The sequence below is a fragment of the Eublepharis macularius genome, chromosome 3, assembly GCF_028583425.1.
Source record: "Eublepharis macularius isolate TG4126 chromosome 3, MPM_Emac_v1.0, whole genome shotgun sequence".
In the NCBI taxonomy this organism is placed as follows: Eukaryota; Metazoa; Chordata; class Lepidosauria; order Squamata; family Eublepharidae; genus Eublepharis; species Eublepharis macularius.
Window position 1 is genome coordinate 143,789,763 of NC_072792.1, and position 14,555 is coordinate 143,804,317.

General features: G+C 42.3%; 1 protein-coding gene across 3 annotated transcripts in view; it reads right to left on the bottom strand.

The window, feature by feature from the left end:
- The window catches only part of NME7 (NME/NM23 family member 7), a 143,818-nt gene that overhangs the window by 80,158 nt on the left and 49,105 nt on the right, over positions 1-14,555 (bottom strand). For all 3 annotated transcript variants that reach the window (XM_054975063.1, XM_054975062.1, XM_054975061.1), the window contains exon 7: positions 11,222-11,327. In XM_054975063.1, coding sequence (XP_054831038.1) covers positions 11,222-11,327 — 106 coding nt within the window. The remainder of the gene's footprint in view (positions 1-11,221; positions 11,328-14,555) is intronic.

The window sequence follows — 14,555 nt, forward strand, 5'->3', positions numbered from 1 at the left end:
TCCAGAACCAGAAAGAGAACTCCAGACTCTAGAGTAAATGCTGCCTGATTCACAGGATATTCATACAAAAATACAGCTCACTAAAAATTAATTTTACTTCTGAATCAACACAAGACTATACAAATTTTCACTATGAAAGCTGAGATGGTTTACAAGTAAAAGAAATCCATATACTCTCCACATATAGCCCTAATCCCCAGGCTCTAGATTATGACATCATTCATTTTCTATAAAATTTTCCACCTGAACCTAATGTCATATTTGATACAGTATTTGCACATGGTGTTTGTGTGTGTGTGTGTGTGTGTGAGACAGATCTACAAAGAGAAAGATTATATGGAGTAAGAGCATTTAAAGAGAAAGTTCTCAACATAAGCATTGCTCAAACATATACCCATAGTTGTAAGGGCCTGGTTATTTCTACACTTTTTTTAATTCAAAAAGTGAAAGTCAAGATTTCAAATTCTGTATCGGACAGAAGATTGCTGTTTATGCACCAAAGACTATGCAAGCATGTCGGTGGCCTGCAACAAATTTTCAAATCCTGCTTTAAAAAGAAATAACAGTATAAAAGGACCTCAACAAGCAGGAAGAGCACATCTTGAAAATGTGATTGCCCTAAGAAGCCAAACCAGAGCAGCAGATTAGGTGCTGGTGTAGGATTTAATTTTTAGTGACAAAAGACAAAAGAAATCACAGGCATGACTAAATACAACTGAAGGAATGTAATACTAATCCTAGAAAAAATGCATAAATAACTTTGGGCCTAAAGAGAGGAAAGGTTTTATGTATCCAAGACAGCATTCGGTTACTAGGCACTAATAAAAAGACAGATAATCTTCAAGCACATTTTAGTGAGATAAACTGATGAGGTGCAACATTTACTGAGCTCTACCAATTTGCTACCTCATGACATACAAAGTTAATTCAAAGAAAGCCGATTTGGATGTTGCACTTTGCGAAAACTACACATACATGTGAAACTCCAAGATGGAATGTACACATTTTATGAGATCCAGAGGGTAATCTAATAATTAAAAACAGAACTCATGTATATTGGCATCAGCTACTGGCTTCAGTATACAGCACAGCTAGATCATGCTCCTTTTTCTCCCCCTTCTGCTTTCTCTCCTTCATAGCTGGAATCCAAATGGCTACGTGTACCAAGACTTTCCCAACCCGTGCTTTACATGGAAGTCCCTTGGCACCATAAGAAAAGCTCCTCCAGAAGGTCAGGGATCCTATGAAGCAGGATTCAGACACAAGAGAACGGAGCCAGAAGTGAAAAAATCCCCAAGCCAAACCCCAGCACCATGAATGGAAGCACTTTCCATTCACACTAAGAAATTGGTCTCGGATTCTAGACAATGACTCTTGATTACCAAATCACTCAATAATCATATCAAGGCAACTGAGTAAACAGATATCACTTTGCTTTTTTTGCATAATTTATTCTAACAATGGAAGGGGGCAAGGGGAAACATCCCAGTATCTGATAGTTCAGCAGGCATTGTCTATACATTTTCACATCTACCAAGGATGGCTACAAACTAGCTTTTTTTAAAAAAGGAAACATGGTCACAAGTGGAGGGATCTGCAAAGACTTGCAGTGGGTATCTCATTCCCTTCCCCCACTATTTCCTCTTTCCATCTCCTGAAACCCCCATAGCCTCTCCACCTTTCCTGCTTCCTTCTCTCCCTCCAACCTACCAACAGACCTACCTTTTATCTTTGGCTATATTTATTAATTTACTTCACTATTTTTTATTTACTTCATACCCCAAATTTTTCCTAACGAGGACCCAAATCAACTGACATAATTCTTCTTTATCTTCACAACAACCCTGTAAAGCAGGTTAGTCTGAGAGGTTGTGACTGGTCTAAGGTCACCCAGCAGAGTGGTTGTTTGAACTTGAACTTGGTCTCCCCAGTCCCAAATCCTAGTCTGAAATTCCAACCATGCTTTGGTGACACGAGGAAGGAGGGGAAAAACAAGGACAAAGAGAAGCAGCATCCAATAAAATGCATCATACCAGGGACTTCAGTTTTGCTGAGATCCTCTTTAAACTATTACTTAGAAAAACATGAGATATTTATTTGGATTCATATGCTAATTATAATAATTTCTTTGGAAAATAATTTTCAGAATAGTTTTCTTGTCCTGGAACTAAAGTTTTTTGCGATCTATGACACCATTTTCTTCCATAGGCAACCACTGATTGTTCTTAAATTATCAATAAAAACTGTATAGAGCAGAGAAGAATTGGAGACAGAAGTAAAGGAGGAGATACTGAAAAAGTAGAAAAACAGTGGCCTTCCCCCCTCATCTGAATAATAGGTTGGGAGGGCAGGAGTGGGTCCCTGGTAAATCCCAGCATTCCCTTGCTATGATGTACATTATAGGAGGATTTGAGTCCAGTGGCACCTTAGAGACCAACAAGAGGGTATAAGCTTTTGAGAGTCAAAGCTCCTTCTTCAGATAACTATACTGAACAATACATCACAGGGTCATTTTTAAAAAGCAAAGTGAGGTTTGGGGGACCTTAAAGACCAACATATTCGTTGTGGTATAAGTTTTTGTGGAACAGAGCCTATTTTAGCAGATTCATGAGATTTCCCTTCAACTTGCATGAAGGAGGTTCTTATACCTGTCAAGTAAGGAGACATTCCACGCATCTAAAGAGGCGAGTTCCAGTACAAAGCTTATGCCGCAATAAACCTGCTGTTCGTTAAGGTCCCAGAAGACTCTTTTCAGTTTTGCTGTTGCAGCAGACTAGCCAGGTTGTTTTAAGGATTCTTGAGATAAGGATCCTAAAGGGCTTTGCACTCACAACCATGTTAATAAAGTCATTCATACATAGCTGGAGGACTTTGACTTCTTAAATCTTACATCTCTGTTAGAATGATAACATTTTTTATTACTGACTTCCCCGTGAAATGCTGCAATGATTACAATTTATTTAAAGTGTGACGGGAAAAAGGCTGACCTTTTGGATTCTGCTCTCTCTTTTTCACCTGTCCTTAATTACCTTTTACTATTATTGCCTTCAAAGCAAAAAAGATACATGCTAGGGCAGTCTTGGCACAGTTGATAAATCTGGACAACTAACTCAGAGATGGAAGTTGTTGTAATGTCTTCTGCTTGACTTGGAAGCCCTGCCACATCAACACCACAGATGGGAGGGAAGCTAACATATTCTAAGTATGCTTACAGGCACGCTCTTTTACAGGGCCAAGCTCTATAACTTTTTGCTATCAAAAGGAGATGAAATAAGAGCAGTGATAGTGCCTGTGTGACCTATAAAATATTCAGGTATGTAGATCTAGAGAAACCAGCACTGTGTTAAAGAGTTGGATTTGCAAGCTCTATTCTATATTTAGAAGGAGAAATTAAAATCCTGTAGAAATTAATAACTTGGCAAACTACCAAGTAAGCACCTCATGAAGAGATGACAATCATGGCAGAGGTAAAAAAAAAAACTCTGGCTAATCAAGATGGGGAAAAATCCTCTACCTTAGGCAATACAATAAATCAAGCTGACAGACCATCAGCTCCATAAGATATGCCAGCAGGTGATGCAGACTTCTCTCTAGAAGACATCATAGGCTCAAAATGCAAAGCTGGCATTAGTGTCAATGTCACATCTCTGCTACCCATCCCTTCCCTCTTCCACATCCACATGCTCCATTGGCAGCCCTTCCTCATAGTTCTGCTCATTGGAACTCTTAACATTCCACCCTACCTCCCTATTTCACACCTGGAAAAGCCCATATTCCCTTTCTCCTCCTCTTCTCTTGGGGACACTCAGGGCTCATTTTGAGAGGGAATGCGCAGGAATGCAGTTCCCCAAAGAGGTCACGTCAGGTGGCCCCGCCCACCTGACTCTCGGCCATTTTGGGCCTGTTTCATCCTGGATTAAGGCCAAAACGGCCCGGATCAGGCCTCTGACAGGTGGTGGCTCACTCTCCTGTTCAGCAGCAGCCCAATCCTGACCATTTTGGGCCCCTTTTTGGGCCCAATTTCAGCCCTGAATGGCCAGGATTGGATCCAAAGCAGCCAGGATAGGTGATGTCAGGGGTTGTGGCATATGCAAATTAGCTATGTTAATGACACATTTCCGGTGATGTCAAGGGGGCAGGGCATATGCTAATGAGTTATGCTAATCCAGCTCTTTTTCTACAAAATGACCCCTGGGGACACTGAACATGAATCCCTCACAGATGGTCTCCATTTGGACTAGCGATAGGTGCTTAAGTTATGAATTGTTGTTAAATTGTGAAAGCACAGATAAATTTACTTATGAATCATTCAGATTTACTGCTTATTCTCCAATTTGTGTGTTTTGCATTCATGGAATATATTAGCTTTTGAGAATATTCTCCAATCCTGCTATATTTTTATTGCACTGCCCTTTTATCTGCCTTCTTTTCTATTCCCTCCCCCCGCCCCCGCTTATTGCTCAATAAAGATCAAATCTAGTTCGGTTCAAAGTTGATGCCTCTCTTTCTCTCCCATCTATAATTTCATCCCAAATATCTCCCCCAAGATTCCACCTGACTATGCACAGATTAAGATGCCTTGTCTGGGTTGGAAGGCACAGGTAGGGATGTGTGCTAAAAAATATTTTTTGGATTCAGGCATCAGGAAGGCCATAAAAATCATTACTCATGATTTTCAGGTCTTTAAATACCATTTTGTGTTTGGATTAGGGGTGTGCACCCCCAAAAGATTCGGGTTTCCCGCTTCGGATTCACCTGAAGCGGGGGGGGGGGGGGAGAATTGGAATTACAAGAATCCCAAAGCAGCAAGCTGCTTCAGGATTCTGGTATTTAGCTCGCTTTGGTATGCTCCATAAAAATTCAAGCATACTGAAGTGAGTGGGGAGCAACCCCCCACCCCCACTCCCCCTGGGGCAAACCCACCCAGCCCACTTACCTGGCCAGCAGGGAGAGGGGAGGTTGATCAACTGGCCAGTGGGGAAGGCCAGAACTGGCTTCTCTGCCACTCATGCTGCCTCCTCTGCCACCACAGCAGCCAGCTGGGTGGCAAGGAAGGCCAGAGGTGGCTCCTATGGCCAGCTGGGCGGCAGGGAAGGACAGAACCAGCTCCTGCGGGACCCGCACTGCCTCCACCACCACAGTGGCCAGCTGGGCAGCGGGGAAGGTTGGAACCAGCTACTGCGGGGCCCGCACCACCTCCTCCGCCACCACAGCGGCCAGCAGGGAAGTGAGGAAGGCCTGGATCAACTGCTTGGTGGGGATCTCCGCCAAGCAGCTGATCCCGGGGTTTAAATGCCCCTTGACTTGAAGCTTCCTGAAGCGATACAAATCACTTCAGAAAGCATGCTGGGCCTGATTCGGAAATCCCGAATCATTGTGAATCGGGTCCAATTCGGGTACTTTAACCGAATCCAAAACCTGAATCACACACCCCTAATTTGGATCTATTTTTTTAAAGGATTCCTTATCAGGGAATCATTCTGGGGAGCTGGAGTTATTTTTGGAGCAAATGACACCAAATTTAAAGCAGAGTGAAGGCTGCCTATCCTCTAAAGATGCCCCATGTTTCAAGTGAATTAGAACAAAGGGTCCAAATTCTACATACAATGTACCCCCAACTACTTCATACAATGTACCCCCAAATATTCTCCATTGCTTCCTAGGGGGGTATTTATTTATTTTATTTTATTTATTATATTAGATTTTTAAGTCTGCCTTCCCTGCCAGGCAGGCTCAGTGCAGAGTACAACATTTCAATTTATATAAGTAACAGTTAAAAACAGATAAAACATTATACAAATAACATTAAAACAACTTTATACAATAAATACAATACAGCTTCTCTTCAGATGGCGACAATAAAATACTACATTTCAGGGCCTAGCTCATATATAGGATGTTGGACAGATCTTTAGTGCGGCCGGTGGGGGCCCAACCTAGCCTCCACCATATGCCTGGAGGAAAATCTCTGTCTTACAGGCCTGGCAGAAAGATAACAAATCCTGCTGGGCTCTGTCTGGTTTCCTCAGACAGAGTTCTACCAGGTTGATGCCAGGACTGAAAAGGCTCTGGCTCTGGTTGAGGCCAGGTGGGCCTCCCTTGGGCCAGGGACCACCAACAGTTGTTTATTTGTTAAACAAAGCATCCTCTGGGGTACATATGGGGAGAGGCGGTCCTGCAGATATGCTGGTCCCAGTCAGCATAGGGCTTTATAGGTCAACACCAAAACCTTGAACCGGACCCGGTACTCAACCAGCAACCAATGCAGCTCGTGTAGTATAGGTGTTATATGTTCCCTAATCGGGACCCTTGCAATTACTTGTGCAGCTATATTTTGGACCAGCTGTAGCCTCCAGATCAGGCCCAGGGGAAGCCCTGTGTAGAGTGAGTTTCAGAGGTAACCGTTGCTTGGAGCACTGCAGTAAAATAATGGGTCGATAGGCAGGGGACAAGCTGCCGGGCCTGTCTTAGATAGAAAAATGAAGACCAGACAACCGTTGCGACCTGTGCCTCCATGGTCAGGGAGGCATCCAGGATCACCCCCAGACTCCTAACTCTTAAAACTGGCTCAAGTGGTGCTCCATCAAGAGCAGGGAGCCAGAGTCCCGTGCCCATGGCCCCCAGACCCACATGCAGGACCTCTGTCTTTGTGGGATTTAATTTCAACTGACTCTGCTTCAACCACCCAGACACAGCTTCGAAGGCATGCTCCAAGACATCTGAGGCAGAGTCGGGTCAGCTGTCCATCATCAGATATAGTTGAGTGTCTTCAGCATACTGATGGCACTCAAGTCTGAAACTCCGTACTAGCTGGGCAAGGTGCTTTTTTCAGAGCACAGTAGCTTAAGCCAAATGCACAAGAGCAACCACTGACCAAAAGTCTCTCAATGCTAACAGAACCAACAGAGCCCAACAGAACTAATGCCAAACCAGAGAATCCCAGCAGAACCAACCTGTCATGATTGGACAGACAGTTGAGCTCTCACTAACATGCAATTCTATTAGCCTATGAAAGTCACCTCTCTCCTCCTTTCTCACTCCTTTTCCCTGCAAAAACTCCAAAAGGGGAAAAAGCTGGGGAAAAGCTGCTGCAACCTTTAAATTGTTGGTCCCAGTTATTTCCAAATATTTTGGGATTATTAAGGACCAGCAATACCAATACATCCAAAAAGCCTGATATCAATTGGGATTCCCAAATATAGACAAAAAAATACTGTTTGGGAAGTATATTTTTGGAACAAATATACCAAATCTCATCCCCCTAGGTGCATGTGTGAAGGCCACGCACAGGTAGCCCTCTAGTCCCTTGGGATGTCCTTTGGAGTTGATGCTTCCAGCACTGTAGTTCATTCAATTATTCAGATGCTGTTCCTTGTGCCAGCCGGGAGGAGTGCTAAAGAATTCAAGGCATACGTCATCCTTGCCCTTTTCTGATTGTCCAGAATACAGAGCTCAGGTCCCTGAAAAGCAAAATGCTGATATCACACTGGCAACCACATCCTTTTCTTTTGTTTTTCTTACACAAAGACATCTTAATGGCTAAACCTGAATTCCAACTTCTGTGTGGCCACAAGGACTTTCTTTCTTGGCAGCCATTAACAGAGCTCTTGCTTGTGCAACATATCAAATGCCTTTGATCACTGTGTCATGTTCTTGTAGCAGGTACTATTAGTTGCTAGGATCTGGTGCTCTGGATGCCTAGCAACAGATTTCTTTATTCCACTCAGGAGTAGATCAACGACCAAAGATAAAAGCAACAGTGACGTTCCATGTCATCAAATAGGAACCTTATAAATGTTCTACTGTAATTCAAAGTAAGCTTCAGGGTTTCGTCCTAAAAATTAAATGTCTATGATAAAAAAGACTATATTCAATACTTTGACACAGTTATAATGAACAGACACATATCTCTACACAAATAACAAATTAGATAAGCAGGGCTGAAAAAAGAAAACTTGAATCAAACAAAAATGCCAGGGAAAGAGCACGGAAGGTTCTATGAAGTAAGAGCACAAGCATCATGGAGCAACTTCTTTAATGTAGTACAGGGATGCTCCTTGAAACTGGCCTCCAGGTGGAAGCCCAGGTCTCTTTAATGGCATGTAGTGTCTTTTAACAGCTTCAGCTGATACTCCACCTATGACCATTCCTTGAAAAGCCCTGGCAATCATTGTTCTGATCACATCCAAGTCAGATTAGTGTAACATGCTCCATACGGGGATATATCGCAAAACTTTCCACTAGCATCAATTATTTTTAAAAAAACAGTATCCAGGATTCTTGGGGTGGGAGTGGGGGCGCACGGAGATTCATATCATCCCTGAACAGAAAGATCTGCATTTACTGGCTATTTATTTCTGGTCACAATTCACAGTGCTGGTGCTTATGTTTAAAATCACAAACAGCCTAGGAACAGGGTATCTGAAGGACTACATAACCCCGTATTGTCCTGTTTACCATTTAAGATCTTCTCTCAAATTTTGCTGTCAAGGAGACAAGAGGGGTAGCAACTAGAGACAGGACTTTCTCAGTGGTCCTCCTTGACTGTTTCAAGAAGCAACATTTGGTGGGTACACGAGAGAAGGCCTTTTTGGTGGCTGACCCACAATTATGGAACAACTTCCCCAGGAAGGTGCACCAAATCTTCTCACTGTCAATTTTTAAGAGGCAGCTGAAGATGATGTTATTTAGGATTGCTTTTAATTAACTTAGTTGTTGTGGGCTGGGCCAGCCCAAGCAGAGTGGTCAAAGTCCAGTCCAAAGTCAAAGCACAAGTTCAAAGCCAGGAGTGAGTCCAAAATCCAAAAGCCAGTCAGGAGTTCCATAGGTCAGTTACTGGTAAGTTCAAGTCAAGGCACAGTCTGAAAGTCACAGAGCAAGGCAAGGAGCAAGGCAAGGTTCTGCAAAGTGGTTGCAGCAAGAACAGGATTCCGACGTGTTGCTTCCATGCATCCTGGTCTTCTGTGGTTGGGTTTTGTAGACAGGCTGGGCTTGCAGCCAGCTGCTTGGGAGCTATCCTGTGGTCACTCCTCATTGCTCTCAGCAAGCAGGTGGCATCTGCAAGGAGGCGTGCACTTTGCTGCCTCTCCTGCAGCTCCATGCGTTGCCTTTGTCTTCAGCGCTCTCTGGGTGAAACTGGAGATTTGGGCATCCTTATCTGAGTTTCATCAGTGGTGTTGGAGCTGGAGGGTGTTGGTGCCTCTGACTCAGTTGCTGGCTATGGATTCTGATCCGCCAGCAGCTGTTCCTCCTGATCATCAGCTTCTGATGGATCATACTGGCTAGGCTGACTACATGAGGCTCCTCTCCTCCTGAGGAGTCCTCACTATCACTGTCAAAGAGAGTCCAGTAGCACCTTTAAGACTAACTAACTTTATTGCATCTGACGAAGAGAACTGTGATTCTTGAAAGCTTATGCTACAATAAAGTTGGTTAGTCTTAAAGGTGCTACTGGACTCTTTTTGATTTTGCTACTACAGACTAACACGGCTAACTCCTCTGCATCTCTCACTGTCACTGAGCTCCATGACAGTAGTTTTCTCTAGTTGCTTGCAGTCTTAAACTCTGTTTTAAATTCTGAGCTTTTTAAAATATATTTTTATTATTGTTATTTATACACCTTAGAAGCCGCTTTGAGTACCTGCATGACAGTAAAACAGGTTAGTAATAGTGTGTGCCCAACACCCAAAACATTTCCATCTAGAATCACCTGGTTAAAAAAAAAACTTGTTGATTTTAACTGTATGGTTATCTATTTACAGCAAGCCCCATGAAAGACATTCAAAAGAAAAGAGGGAACAATAATGGGAACAAGGACGGTCTTTGCCTGTGTTTAGGTTGCAGGCACAGACATAGTGGATGGCTGTTTAGGTGCCTCATATCATTTTTCCATAAGGAACAACATTTTTTATAAGGAAATTAAACACTCACCTGACATAACTGACATCACCCTGCCAGAAAATTGACCACTGCATAGTAGTGGAAATCCAGATTTCTTTTATAAAGAGGTAAAATACATCTCTTTCATATTACTATTTATGCTTTGCTGGGGGAGGGGCAGACGCTAAACCAATTACATGAGGATGTCCACCAGAAAGAGGCTTCTAAGACTGATGTTAGGACAAGAAAACTGATGCAGTTTCTTCCACTCTCATTACAGCTCTTTTAAGGAGTGTCTAAAAACTACAGAAGGTTACTTGGGTAAACGTCAATACCATTTTGATTAGTATTTACTCTCCATACAAATTTGTTTTAGACCATTGGAACCAAAACATATAATTAGACTGTAAACACTATCATATTATTCATTTTCCTGTGCCTAATACTTGAGGAGGGAAATGCAATTGTCTATATAAGGTTATGTTTGGACATCAACCATTTCAAGCTAATCAGATAAAGAAAGGACACAAACCAAAGAGTTTGGTTTTTAATAAACCACAAGTAACAGATATATTTTATGTTACAGTTTTCACTTTATATTTTAAAAGTGTGACCTTAAGGTTTTAATATCATATAGTAAAAACAGAAAGCTAAAATTCTGTATTCAATATGCTTTATTTATTAAATTATTTATATCTCACCTTTCCTTGTGACTTAAGATGGCTTAGATGTCCCAGTTAAAAAACTGCAATTCAAAACCAATAGAATAAAATCCCAGATACCCCATCTCCTACCCCCAAATGCTTGACATTTAGACGCCCAAAGACTTGGCAAATAAAATGGCCTTGTAGAACCTCCTAAATATTTCTAACGGTGATCCCTTCACCTCCTCAAGGTATCTGTTCCACAGAGTGGGAGCTACAGCGGAAAAGGAACAGGCTGTGGTTAATGTCAGGTGAACTACCTTAAGTGGAGCAGCTGTCAAAAGGAGGCAGCCTGAATACTCTATTTTGGCTCACAGGAACATATGGGAGGAGATGGACCTTTAGATATGTGGATCCTTGGCTGTAAGGGGCTTTAAAGGTTATAACCTTTAAAGGTGAGAAAGGTGGGCTATAAATAATGTAAATAAATAAATATTATTACTACTTATACTGGTCACTTCTCACATTTAAGAAAATAAATTTACACCCCAGTGTCCAAAGTTCTATTAGATATATATTTTTGTTTTAATTTTAAATAAGAATCATCTAAGTTTCTTTGTAGATGGTTGTCTGAAATTTGCTACATTAGTGGGGAAAAGCGACTGCATTTTGCACATGTGCAAGCCCATGTCACTTACCTTCTTTAATCGCATGAGGTTTAATAACACAACAGGTACAGTGAGTATATTTTGCAGTATTTGCAGGCCCACGGCCTCCACTAGAAGGGAAGAATAACTCCAGCTCCTGAAAATGATTGGAATAAAAAATCGTTATCATGGCATGGTTCTGAGATACTGAACACACACAAGGGTACGTCCAATGAACTGTGAATGAATTAGTGGAAGAGACCTCTTCCCTTGCCACAAGTGCAGCCCTTCATATTGCATCCATTCTGTTAGCCAACACAGGAGGGAGGGAGGGGTTTTTAACAACTAGACACTGTCTTTCTTTTGAAGGGATGTGTGATTCTTTTCCTTAAGTTTTTTATCCCATTTACCTTTATGCTCCATCCCTTCCCATAAACTGCTGGACATCATTCAACTAAGTTGCTCATAGGAATGAACAGAACTAACATTCAAACTGTAAACAGCATAAAGCTATAAGCTATAATAGTTATGGTCACTTCTATAAGCCCACAACTGCACAATAGTGGTGTTGGAACAGAGATTCCCCCCCCCCCCCGCAATATGCAGCCACAGGGCAGTGTTCTTGGGCCCATTCTCATTTCAAGAATGACAACAACAAGAACAGCAGCCTGTATGAATTGAACCTGTACACCAGAATTCTTCCCAGAATCCTCTTCGATGTCTACAAGTTTGTGTTATAGAAAGTAGAGGTGTGCACAGGAAAAAGATGTGGATTTCCCACTTCGGTATTACCAAAGCAGGGGGAAAATTTGGAAAAACTCACATTCCAAATCAGTTTCCCACTTCGGGTTTCCAAAGCCGCTTCAGTATTATTCTGTAAGCTTTGGCCATTGTTTCCAATAGGAAATGCTATTCCCGGCTATCCAGGGGCCCGGGGTGTGTGTGTGTGTTTTAACCAAATAATACCAAATTTTCTGGGGACATACTCCTAACTGTTCTTTGACAACAATTCAACTTTCATGAAAATTGGACTTCAAAGCAGGGGGAAAATTGGGCACCAAAGAAGGTGCACCATCTATCTCCAATCTCCATTATTCCCTATGGGGAAAACTAGAGGAAGTTAACCAAGGGAGCTATCTAGGGAAGCTAAACATGGGGCTGGGGTGGCATTTTGAAAGCAAAATGCATTCAATTTGCAGGGGACCTAGTCCTAACTGTCCACTAAAGACCCCCCCCCCTAGTTTCAGGGAGACTGGACCCTGGAGGGCCATGATACATGTGTTTCTGCAGTGGGATTCATATTTTTCCCCACGATAGAAACTAATGGAGAGTGGCTGGTCAGCCTGCTCAGGGGGTGCTGGTATTTGAGGGGGGGCTTCACATTTTAGAAAAGAAATCTACAACATTTTCAGTAGACATATCCCTGACTGTCCTCCAAAGGACCCCCCCCCCCAGATTAATGACTGGACTTCAGGGGGCCATTTTATGTCCCCCAAAGAAAGAGCCCCCAGCCACCCCAATTTTTCTACTGTGGGGAAAAACTGACTCCAACTGAAGAAACACATGGATCATGGCTGCCATGGCCACAGGTACACTCCCAATTACAATCTCCACACCAGACAGCCCAACAGAACCAAAATGAAGCCCCTCCCCCAAAACCCAGGACCCTCTGAACAGGCTGACCATCCACTTTCCATTTGCCCCCCACCCAAAGTCCAATATTCATGAGACTTGGGGAGTCTTGAGAGCACAGTCAGGGGTATGTCAGGGGGCTATCCAAGGGGATGTCACCATCCCCTTGGATAGCCCCAAGTTCTCCCCATAGGGAATAATGGAAATTGAACGTGGATGGGGCACCTTCTTTGGGGGACCATAACATGCCCCCCAAAGTCCAATCTTCATGAAAGTTGGCTGGTCGTGAGAGAACAGTTAGGAGTAGGTCCTCAGCAAATCTGGTAAAATTCAGTCCAGTCTGGAAAGCCCCAAATCGCATTTCCCATTGGAAATAGGCAGGAAGCAGTGGTTCTTGCTGCCGCGGCTCCCAAAACTTTCTGAAGTGTTTTGGTAAACTTAGGTTTGGTATTATCGAATCTCTTCAATAACACTGAACATGCTTCAGTAATACATAATCTTACCAAAGTGGGTAAAATTCAGTATTAAAGCCCGAATCCCGAACCCAAATCACACATCCCTAATAGAAAAGGTTCCATGAAGACAGACAAAGGTTTAAATGCCGTTGCTTTAAAATATGAATGTGCACATCTTTGATTATGAAAACAGCAGATGTGTCCTTAAGTATCCCATATACTGGTGGAGATACCCTGGACAACTCAGCTGCAACCAAATTGTGATATTTGTTTGAAAGGACAAATGAGAGTTTAATTATTATAAGAACCCTAGTAACACCTATCACATGATCTCAACATTTGTATGCATGGCAAAGAATTTACTTCAGGTTTGCTTTAACAGATCTTTCTTTCTTTACAGGAGAGTTTACAGATGCAGCATTCTACAAGTTTCCTTGGTAACTGCTAAGAGGTGACATTTTATGCTACCAGACCATTCAATATACAATCCCAAGGACTGTGTCAAACCTCAATAGTTTGAAAATAAAAACAACAGTACAGTATCAGAATATGTAGGCAAATCTATCAGATCTGTGCACTGAACTCCTAACATACAAGCAAAAACAAATCATATGTAAGTCTGCTGTCTCCTTCAGATCTAGCTCTTGTCCCTGCTCCTTTACAATTCATGAGCTCAAGAAATTATTGCTCAGTATTGTAACAATGTAGTCATGTATGTCACATGTAACACTCTCACTATATTATACACATAGTATATTTTGGCTCTCAAAAGTTCATATCCTGAAAATCTTGTTGGTCTTCAAGACGCTACTGGACTTAAATCTTGCTGTTCTACTGCAGATTAACACGGCTACCCACCTGAAACTATATTACACAAACACACTCATTCCAGAGAACCCTTTTCTCCTGTTCTCCATGACTGACCTACCAGCTGACAGAATAGAACATTAGATCACAGCATCAGGTCAGCAAAGAAACTGGTTACTAGAGTCTTCAGTTGCACTACTACCCTAAGTCAGTCTTAGCACATCAGAAAATGGAAACATGACACTCTTAAGTCTCCCAGAAAGGTGCGGGTACCACAATATGGATTGCTAGGCAATCTTAGCTTATTTCCCTCCCTCAATTAAGACTAGTAAAATGAAGAACTTCATGGAGGGGGGAAGGGAGCAGGATGGGAAGTACAGATCCGAAAGGAGGGGAAGAAATTAAATCCAGATCAGATGAAAAGTCTACAGCTGCTGTAGCTTTCTTCTCTCACCATATGTTTGCAGACTTTTAATCTACACAAATTAATA